General features: G+C 47.5%; 1 protein-coding gene across 1 annotated transcript; it reads left to right on the top strand.

The window, feature by feature from the left end:
• Nucleotides 1-4,311: 4,311 nt before the first annotated feature.
• Nucleotides 4,312-7,044, top strand: SIL1 (SIL1 nucleotide exchange factor). The gene has a single exon (XM_069649402.1). The coding sequence runs from the start codon at nucleotides 4,379-4,381 to the stop codon at nucleotides 5,726-5,728; it is 1,350 nt and encodes a 449-aa protein (XP_069505503.1). The 5' UTR covers nucleotides 4,312-4,378; the 3' UTR covers nucleotides 5,729-7,044.
• The last annotated feature ends 3,684 nt before the right edge of the window (nucleotides 7,045-10,728 follow it).

The following is a 10,728-nucleotide window of genomic DNA, read 5'->3' as shown; positions in this document are numbered from 1 at the left end:
TTCCCACAGAACCGGGATATTGGGCGTATTGGCCGACTGCCCTGATATGGACTTACAAAATGTCAACGCCGCCACCTGGAGCATGCCTACATTACACATTCCCCAAAGTTCAGCCCTATAAAGGGCTTCCTGCCGTACCTGGCTCATATAAATCTGTAGAATGACACTGACAGGACCTACCCCATGGGCCTGCGTAAATCTGAGTACAGCCGCAGCAAACTTAGTCCATTTTAGCCCTGCCTGCCCCACCTGGTTGTTCCAGGCACAGTTGGCCGTCACTCAGACCCCCAGATAGTCATAGCTCATTACCTGCTCGATAATGCCACCTCTCAGACAATATTTTTAGCCTGGTAATTTTCCTGGTCCCCTTTTTGCTGAAATTGACTGTGTTTTCTGCATGTTTATTGCGAGCCCATTTTCCTTGCAAAAATGTTCAAAGGTTGCCAGTTGTCTTTAGAGACCCCTAGGAGTCAGTGAGAGGTGAACCTATCATCGGCAAATAGGAGAATAGGTATTGGCTCATAGGCAAGCAATGGGGCATTGTTCTGCTCGCCCACCAAGTAATCAATAACCCCATTAATAAAGAGGCAAAACAAGATGGGTGCAAGAGCACAGCCCTGTCTGACACCCACATCTATATTAATTCTTGAAGATGTCTGGCCGTCTGGTGATTACCTATTTACCGCCCCATTATTATTATTATAAAGTGGCGGTATGCCTCTTAGAATACTGATAGGAAGATCCTTATTAATCAGCGCATTCCACAGTTTCGCTCTGGGTACACTATCAAACGCGGTCTTCAAATCCGCAAAGACTGCATATATGTTCATTAATTTTAATGCCTCATACTTGCCCAAAATCAGCTGGAGCCTCAGTACTTGATCTACTGTGCTGATACTGTGCTGGAAGCCGGCCTGCAGATGATGCAAACCCCCCACCTCCACACGCCATGCCATTAAATGCCAAGGACTGCCCTGGAAAACACTTTGCCCCTGCATCCAGGAGGGAGATGGGTCAGTAGTTAGCTGGACATCCCATAGCCCCTTCTTGAAAATAGGGACCAAGATTGCTTGGGTACATGAGTAGGGCAACCTATTGGCTGCCAGCAAAACTTTAAAGAGCTTGTGCAAATACGGAAGCCTTATGGTGACCTCCTGCCTATACCACTCTGCTGGGACCATATCCGGACCCTGCGCTTTGCACCATATCTGCGATATTAGGGAAACCTCAATGTCACTTATGGTCAGCACAGGGGGAGCAGTGTCCCCCACCCTGGATCCTCCAGAGACTGTGCCAGGGTCCATCCGAGGGGCATGGCTTGTTGCCTTGTAGAGGGGTCCAAAGTGATCAACCCAGGCAGCCTTTGGGATACTTCCCATTGCTAAATTTCCGAATGCTGCTCTTCCCTACTTGGAACACTTGATGGTGTTTCTTTAGGAGGTGGTCGATTTCTGTTGGTTAGACACTGAAGGCGAACTGAATCAACTGCAGTTTTTCTGCTGTTCTGCATCTTAGGAGCATCTCACAACCTGCGTCTACCATGTAGATTCTCGCTTGGCAAGAGGTGTTTTGGTATGAGAGGTCCAACCAGAATGATCCCTGTACTGGTAATGGTTTCTTACAGCCGTAAGCAAACAGTTGCAATCTTCTGTCTTGGAGCGCCGGTTTAGGATGGAGTTTGTTAAATGCATGTGTGTGCATCACATTGATGGTTGCTCCCGTGTCGATGACTACCTTCATGGGATTCCCATCCGATGTGATTGTGCAGGATGGTCGTTTCCTTTGCATTCTTTTTTTTCCGTGTGTTGATTTTAGTGGTTTTACTGCAGAGATCATGTGCACCTTGTGGTCTTTCTTTCCCAGTCTCTTTCGCCTCTCTTTCCTGCGTCTGTCTGGTGAAACGCTTTCCTCGCGCTCTTCACTTTCACTGCTGCTGGGTAATTTTTGTGAGCTGTCTACTGCTCTCGCTCTCCCTCTGCCCTTTTGCTGGCAATACGGCTCACGTTGGGTGAAACTCCTCTGGTGATCTTGATGTTGTTGATCTCTTTCTCTCCAGTTAGGTGGGTGTAAACATTTGGCTGAAAAGTGGTTTAGGCGCTTGCATTTTCGGCATGTCACTCCCCAAGCGGGGCACCATTTGCACATGTCTTGCCGTTGTGGTCAGGTAGGTCTGGCAAGGACTTCGCTTTTTCCTTCTTGTTCACGGGTTGCTTACCGACCTTTGATCGCTGCAATTGCTTTTTCACTGCGTTGTCTAGTGGTAGGCGTTGGATGGCGGCCTCGATTTCCGCCACTTGGTCGTCCGTGCGTTCTCTGAGATGTCCCATTTCTAAGATGCGGGACAGTAATATGTTTTTCTCAGTTAGTATGGCTCTCCTCAGCTTCTCGGATGATAGCCCATTAATGATTTGGAGGCGAATCGCGAATTCTTTATCGGGGAATTCACAGCCGACGGCTAGTTCCCGAAGTCTTGCATGGAAGTTGTCCAATGTTTCATTTCCACGTTGTCTTGCCATGCAGATATGAAACCTCTCATAGTCCGAGTTGAGGTCTGGATTTGAATTTGTTTGTTAAGACTGCTTTAGCAGTGGAGTAGTCATCAGCAGTCCCATTGTTGGGGAGTGTGTTGAACAAACGCAGCGTTGCAGACTCAATATTGAGCAGGAGAAGCGTGCGTTTTTTCCTGTCCTCAATGACTTCTCTGGCCTCCAGATGCAGCTTGAATTGCTGCAGCCAGATGCCCCTGCGGATTTCAGCACCAATGGCATACGGGTCAGAAGGCCATATGAGAGTGTTCTGTGCAGGGTCCTGTCAATCAGGATTGAGGGAGATGCTTCTCCTGTCAAGGGTGCTGGCCCCAGCCCTTGTTGGGCTTGAGTTAGTGCTGAACATGCTGCTGGTCTGGTGTGAATGTTGCTATCACACCACCTGTGGGCTTGCTGTGGCACGTGTGTGCACGTATTTACTGGATCCTTTTTTGTAGGAGGTGGGCCTTGTTTTTCCTTTTGTGAGGAGTGGCTGTGCCCCTTGTACAGCGTATGTAACAGAGTTCTTGTGCTTTGCAGTGCAGTAGCGTGTGACCAGAACGTTCAAAACTGCTTTGTAATATTCACCGTGCAGTCTGTGCGGTATGTGAAGTGACTGCATAGGCTGGCCGTGTGGACTTTGGTCGGCTTGCACTGATGTGTATAAGCGGAACGTTCGCTTTTGTGTGGAGTGTTCAAACGCACTTGTTATGCTTACCGGAGCTGTCGCGTCTTCAGGAGTGATTAGCACGCTTGCTATAATGCATGGAATACAGTTGTGCGTCTCCGTTTCAGACAGCATAGCAGTAGCTGTCTTGATGTATGCAGGCACGCGAGATGGAACGCGCCGTCCTCGTCGCCAGTGTTCTATCTGGGAGGGGGTGTTATGATATGACATGGCATTTATAATGCGCCTATACACAAGTGTTTCAAGGCACAAATACACAAGTGTTACAAGGCAGCCTTCCCGTTCTTCCAGAAACCCTCCGGCTCGGAGATGGTACCAGTAGGCCCGCGCGGGCCTCGGGTAGCAGCGAAACAAAGAACCACACAACATGCTGCTTGGATGCATAAACCCGGACTGCCCCTTAGTACACAGTTCTGGTGATTCCTTTATTTCTCCCGGCTCTGCCCTATCACGTGACCCCAGTCTCCTGCAGTATACGTGACATCACAAATGGTATATTAATATACGCTCTCACTCTAAGGCTAATGTATGGCCTTGTGTTCTTTTCTTTTATTCTTTTTCTTGTCTGTGAAAGGCTCGGTGAAGCCAAACACAATAAAATAAAAATATTTACAAAACTTCCAATTGAACTTCCCAGCTAGGAGAAGAGGAAAAAAAGAGAAACTCAAAAGAAACAATACCTAATAGTTTAAGTAATGGCCACCAGAGGGCAGTGTTGCTCTACAATGTCCCGTCCGCATTGTCTTCGGTCTGGTTTTTGTTGAACGTTTCCATACTCACCGAGCCATTTTTATAAAAACTCTACGTGGATTTAAAATAAAACAAATATTCGTGGCAGAACTCTCAAACACTAGACAGCCTAACAAAACTGGGATATCACTCTACTGTGGGGGCCTGACTTGACATACTCTTTGGGGCTACGTCTCTATTTCACAACCCAGCCTCTCTAGTATAACCTTCTTAACTCTATGTCAGGTTTCTTCTATGTTGTTGGCAGTTTGGTGGGATAACAACTATGTTACCGCGCATGCTTATAAGACAGTGTAGCACGTATGATGCGTGGAAGAACGCACATTTAAGTCACGTGACGATCATGTTATGTTGGGTCCATTCCTCTGATAGGAACCGATCTCCTATCATGAATCATCGCTAACTCTGTTTAAACATGGCCTTTCGTGTGCTCTTGCTATGCGCCGTGCTCTTCTGTGTAGCTTCTAGTCATGATTCTCCAGAGAGGGCATTTGCTCTGAGCACAACAGAAGGCAGCCGAGCGGAAGAAGACTTGACCGGGGAGGCAGTAGTGGAAGATGAGTTGGATCCTGAAGACCAGCAGGTCTTTCATCCCACCCATGAGTGGCAGGTGGTGAGACCTGGCCAGGCTGTTCCCGCGGGGCTGCACGTCAGGCTGAACCTGCAGAGCGGAATAAACGAAGCCAGACTTCCAGACACAGAGGCTACTGCACAGAAACGGGTGAAGCAGGAACACAGGCTGGGACTGGACCCCAGTCTCTACACCCCACAGGGGCTCAAGCGGGCTTTGGCCAAACTCAAAGAAGATATGAATGCAGACGCCCCCGAGGAGAAGACACGCAAAGAAGACCTGAAGCAAAGGTTTCGCCCCATTGAGGAGCTGAAGCAGGAGTTTGAACGACTTCACATGAACATAGAGAGCGACTTTCAGATCATGGCCAGGCTCATCAAGATTCTGAACAGTTCCACGTCCACCGTGGAACAGAAATCGGCGGCCTTGTATGATCTGGAGTATTATGTCCATCAGGTGGACAACGCCCAGGACCTGCTTCCGCTTGGTGGTCTCCAGCTGGTCGTTAATGGCCTCAACAGCACAGAGCCCTTGCTGAGAGAACGATCTGCGTTCGTCTTAGGATCTGCCCTATCCAGTAATCCCAGGGTCCAGGTTAAGGCCATGGAGGGCGGTGCCTTGCAGAAATTGCTGGTTATTTTGGCAACTGAACAACCCTTACCAGTAAAGAAGAAGGCTCTTTTTGCCCTGTCTTCCATGCTCAGACAGTTTCCCTATGCCCAGCAACAGTTTCTCAGACTGGGGGGCTTAGATGTTCTTAAAGGTCTCAGTAGGGAACGGGGGGCACAGACCCTCTCTGTCCGTGTGGTGACTCTGCTTTATGACTTGATGGTGGAAAAACAGATATTGCTGGATGACGGAAAGTACAATGAACTTGGAAGTGAGAAAATTCAACAGTACAGCCAAGTGGACCTGGCCGAGGCGATACAAGACCAGGGTTGGTGCACACTCATTTCTGATCTCCTTGGTGTGCCAGACCATGACCATCGTGAAAAAGTCCTGCAAACCCTCAATGTGCTGCTGTCCACCTGCAGGGAGCCTTTTAGAACAAATGGGCAGTTAAACACAACTTTGGATATTCTCAGAAAAGAATATGAAGATCTTGTTAAAGAAGAGAAAAATGATGGGGACGATGATGGGTATTTTAAAGAGCTTCATAATCTTGTAATTGACTTTACTGAAGGCTTAAGATGACAGCATTTTGAAAGTCAAAATGCTAACTTGCCTGCACTTTTTTCCGTGATAAAGCCTAAATGATCGTTTTCTGGTATGTTAGATCCTGAAGCTTCACTGTGTCTCCCAACAAACTCGGCTTCTCGATAGCCTTTCCTGCAAAGTGAGAATGGTACATTGTATTAGGGGGCCCTGGAGCCCAAGAGTACACAACACATCCTATGAATTCCACATTTTTCTGCCAAATGTTTTCATTGACGATTTTACACCATTGTATGGGAAGAAAGAAATGTCAATAGCCAACGAATATTATAAGATGCAGCGCTTGGGAGAAGTTCGCCTCTTTTCAGATGTGAACATTGAAACATAGTTGACAATTCTCATAGTGCAACGCTGGCTTTCCCCACTGCTACAATTCTTCAGGACTCGTCCAACTTTGGCTTCAAAGGTTTCCACAATATTGGACCATGAATTACTAAACTATTCTTACTTTCCGAGACTTTTGTGATGGAGCAACTGCCTTTCCTCTGTTTCCCTGGCTTGTATGTAAGCGCGATTGGTCAAAGCTTTGGCAGAGCGTAGAAATTGTAGATTTCAGTGATCCTTTAAAATTGTTGCTGGAAGAACAATTTTAGCAGATTATACCACCATTTCTGAAATGCAGCATTAATTGTCACCAATTGTCCAAGATGGTATAATTAGATTATGGTGCTGTGTGCTTTCTTTAATTGAAGGTTACTGAATATAGTTGTCCAGTCTCTTGATAGTGCAGTGAAAGCACCGCCCCCAAAGCCACGTTTGAAACATCAGCATCCACATGTTTTACATGCAGGTGTAATAAAATCGGGGCTTTTGTGAAATGCCCCTTTATTTGCTTAAATGTGGTCTTCTTTGGAAGTCCAAACAAATACGACTCCCTATTGGTGTTTTGCTGCTTTTCGTTAATATCTTTTATCTCCTAGTCTTTTGTTCCCAATACTCTCTGATATAGAACCAGAATCCTTTCTAGGTATACTCGATGGACACACAAGTGATAGATGCCAAGTGTTTTGTAGTGTTTCCCTCATTTCTCATTCTCATACTATTGGTTGGCTTTGGAATTCTTCATTTTTTTAGGGGACCGAAACACTGTAAGAAACCTGCAGCAATAGATGCCTGATTTTGTGAAATATCTACTGCTCCAAACAAACCAAAATCTTTATTGTGCTTCAATTCTGGGTGACAAATGATCATACTTAATTATTTGGGGGATAGACCACGTTTACTGTTATTTCTGTAAAATGTACAGATTATTGTTTGAGTGGCCTTATTGAAATGAACATATTTATTTTTCTGCAGTTTGTCTGTGTTATTTCATGACTAATCATAAATGCGTAGTTGTGCGAGTGTTCCATGTGGAGTGTAAAATGTATTGTAGTCTGGGATGCCACGGGGAATGTCTTCAGCATGTGAGCATAATTTATTGTAAGACACTCTGGTACATTAGAAGGTAGTCGGGTGAAAACAGAATAACGGGGCATCCTGTGAAAAGCATAGCTGCTAGTAACTTTCCCAACTGTCGGGCATAGATGCGTCACCTCGAACACTGACACAAGGACTCCACAAAGCTGTCACTCACCCAGGGTTCCATACAGCGGACTGCAAGCATGACAAGATGCACCACCGCTTCCCTCTTTGGACTGACAAAAGGGAAGACCACAGGAAATAGAAGAAAAGGAGCTGAGGCTGGAAATGCATGCATTTTGAATACACAAACAGGAGGTGAGGTACGAGACCATTGTTCCTCATAGCCAGCAAGATGGAAGGCACTGGGAAGTGAAGAGAAGAGGAAATTCACTAGAAGGTGCACACAAGTCTGTGTATCCTCTACTTCACCAGAGAGAAGCAGCAACTAACAGAGTATGCTACATGATAAAAGGCAAAGCACAATAGGAAGACCACAGAGATACCAATCTTCACAAGAATCTTCCTCACCCCTGCTTTCAATGTGGGTCAACAAAGAGAAGGACCCACATTGGTGCTTCACATCCCAGATGCCTCCATCAGTCACCATCAAAATCACTTGCAGAAGGGACCAGGTATGCAGCCTGATCCACATGCAGAGCAGACCAGCTACACTGTCTCTACCCTCGGGCCCCACATTCCAGTCTCTGCCATTGCAAACCAGCAACTGGGCCTGAACACAATACATCCCCTATAGGACCTCGCACCAGCCCAGCCTTTCCGGTCTCAATGCCTGTCAGACGGTGCCACTTCAAATCTGTCTTTAACCAAGCGAGCGCTGCTCCACTGTCATCTGCTGATCGCACCCTCTTAAGCAGTCTACTCGATGGACACACAACAGTTGGTTCCACTCTAGGCTACCCTACATTCCCAACAGCAAGTATGTATCCATAGGTAAGCACATATTTCTGCTTGTCCTTTAGCTTTCTGTCCCACACCTTGGATCAAACCAGCAGAGACACTTGCGCGCTTGCCTGCTGTGCCACCTCTGAATGCCAACCACACAACTCGGGAACATTTCGACACCGCCCGCTCACCTGCCTTTCCTATGGACCATACTTCTGTCATGTTTACACAGGGCCAAGAAGGAGGCACTTGTCACTTCAATTCACGTGCCCCAGCACTTTTTCGATAACCTTGCCATGGCGTTTTGTCATAATGACGCTGGGATTCCTGCTCGCGGTAGTGCGTAGTCGGCATTCCAGGTGTGAGAGAAAAGATGGTTGAAGAGGGCTGTGGGGCGGTGTGGCCACAGGGTCTGTCATATAAATAAATACTTACCCAGCCTCCTGGATTACTTCGCTGGTGACAAGGAGAAGCAGGGACAGACCCTATGCGGCGGCTCACGGTTGCAGGATTCAGCGCACCGGCTGCTTGGGTGGCCACAGCTGATCTGGATGCGCAGTGGCCGGGGGAGAGGACTAAGAGCTGCAGCGTGTGTCCGGGCATAACAAAATAAAGAAAAGAAAATGTTGGGCCACACCAGACCAGAACTACCTTGCAGGGGAGCTTGACGATGACGCCAAGAGGCTAGAGGAAGGCACCTATCTGTGTCTGTACACCGGCAGCCACTCCCGGTTGCTGGGCAACGGCTGTCAACTCCTAACAAAGGCAGCAACAGTTAGCAAAACAAGGAGAAGGAGATCAAGCACACAAGGAGGAGTGAGCGAAACCAAAAAAACAGACCAGGGGTCAAATTACAGATATTTGCAAACATTTTGTTAGAAGGGACAGTGTGCACTCCAAGCAACACAGCATTACTTGCAAACATTTCTGCAAACCCTTTGTGGTTGTTGCAGGTGAATAAAAATGCTAGCATATCACCAGTAGTAGGGAGGCCTACGTAATATTCTGACATCAACTGGTGCAGTAAGCACCGGTGACTTTCAGAGTGAGAGGCACAGGCATATCTTACACGACGGTCAAGGAGTACTGACAAATTGGACTGGCCGAGCACATGGCCAGCACTAGTAAAGGATTTACTGGCAAATTGGACTGGCAGAGCACACGGCCAGCACACGGTCAGCATGCAGCATAGCAACGCAGGCCATCTCCAGCGTTTTTGATGGTCCCAGGCAAACCTCCTGTTCCATGGGATTTATGGGTGGATGCCTTCAAGGTGTACATGAGAGCGGCAGGGGGGACGAAGTACAGCGACGACGAGAAAGAGGCAGCGTTGTTGAATTGCATTGGGACCGAAGGACTCAGAATCTTCAGACATCTTCCAGGAGAGGAGGTGTATTTGCCGGGTGGCAGAGAAGGAGAGAGAGTATTGAGTGTATACGAAACAGCTCTTAAAAAGTTGGAAGGGTGGTTTGGAAGGAGACCTAATGTGGTACTTGAACGGTATCATTTCTTCTCCAGGGCACAAAGAGTTGGGGAAGGGATTGACGCCTACGTCACAGCACTGCGGATGCTTATGTTTACGTTTAAATTCACAGTTATCCTGGACGAGTACATTAAGAACCAAATCATGATGAAGACCCGCAACTAAAGTCAGGGAGAGACTGTGGATAAAAAGAGACCCACCACTAGACAAGGTGATAGAGAAATAGAGCAATAGAGGAGTCACGTGCCAGCGTCCAAGTGGTTACTGAGAAAATGGACGGGCATAGCCAAGGGGAGTTGGTTCAAGCGTTATTGCCATCATTTACGAAAGGCACCAGTGAGGCCAGGAAGAAGTTGGCCCTGAGGGGAAACCCAGCAGACCGAGCAGGGTGAACTATGGTGGTGGAGTGAGGGAAGCATGTAAAAAGTGTGGTTGGTCCAGTCACCCCACTGGAGCCAAGGAATGTCCTACGTGGGCTGTGGACTGCAGGCGGTGTAAGGCGAGAGGACTTTACGCCAGGATGTGCAGAGCGAACATGGATGAGGACAATGCACAAGGAAGAAGGAACGTTAGAATGATAGAACTGGATGGGAGTCCTGGGTATTCTGGAACTCTTGATAGCAGTGGGATGAGAGATAGGGTGATTTTACATGTCGGTGGGGAGGCCAAAAAGGGAACGTGGGACAGGTTGACTATAAATGGTGTGTGTTTGGAAATGTCCCTGTGTACTATGATTTCGCCAGAAGTGTATAGGGAGAAATTTGGGAAAGAGGTGTCTAATCTCAAGCCTCCCGACATTTGTCCAAGTGCGTATAGCCATGCACCAATAAAGGTTGTGGGGTATGAATGGGGGCAAATTCAATTTAAGGGGCCTAGCACACAATGTAAACTGTATGTGGCTCACAAAGGGGCCAGTGTGTTGTGATGGGATGAGAAGGCCGCGCTTGATAATCAGATACGCCCTCGGAAGAGTGTGCCTGTATTGAGTGTCGAGAAGGGGTCGGATGAGGTCATTTCAGTGCAATATTTGTGTGACAAGTATCCTGCGGTATTTGCGAAGTGGCTGGGGTTGTTGCAGGGATTTTCTCACCGAATTGTTCTGAAGAGAGGGGCGGTGCCAAAAGTACACAAGGTCAGAGGGGTGCCTGTTTTGGCCATGGAAGGTTTGAAAGCGGAATTGGAAAAGTTA

This window comes from Ambystoma mexicanum, chromosome 1p, assembly GCF_040938575.1.
Source record: "Ambystoma mexicanum isolate Mex_15411 chromosome 1p, UKY_AmexF1_1, whole genome shotgun sequence".
NCBI lineage: Eukaryota > Metazoa > Chordata > Amphibia > Caudata > Ambystomatidae > Ambystoma > Ambystoma mexicanum.
The sequence above is the reverse complement of the archived record's forward strand: the minus strand, read 5'-3'. Positions and strand labels throughout refer to the sequence as shown.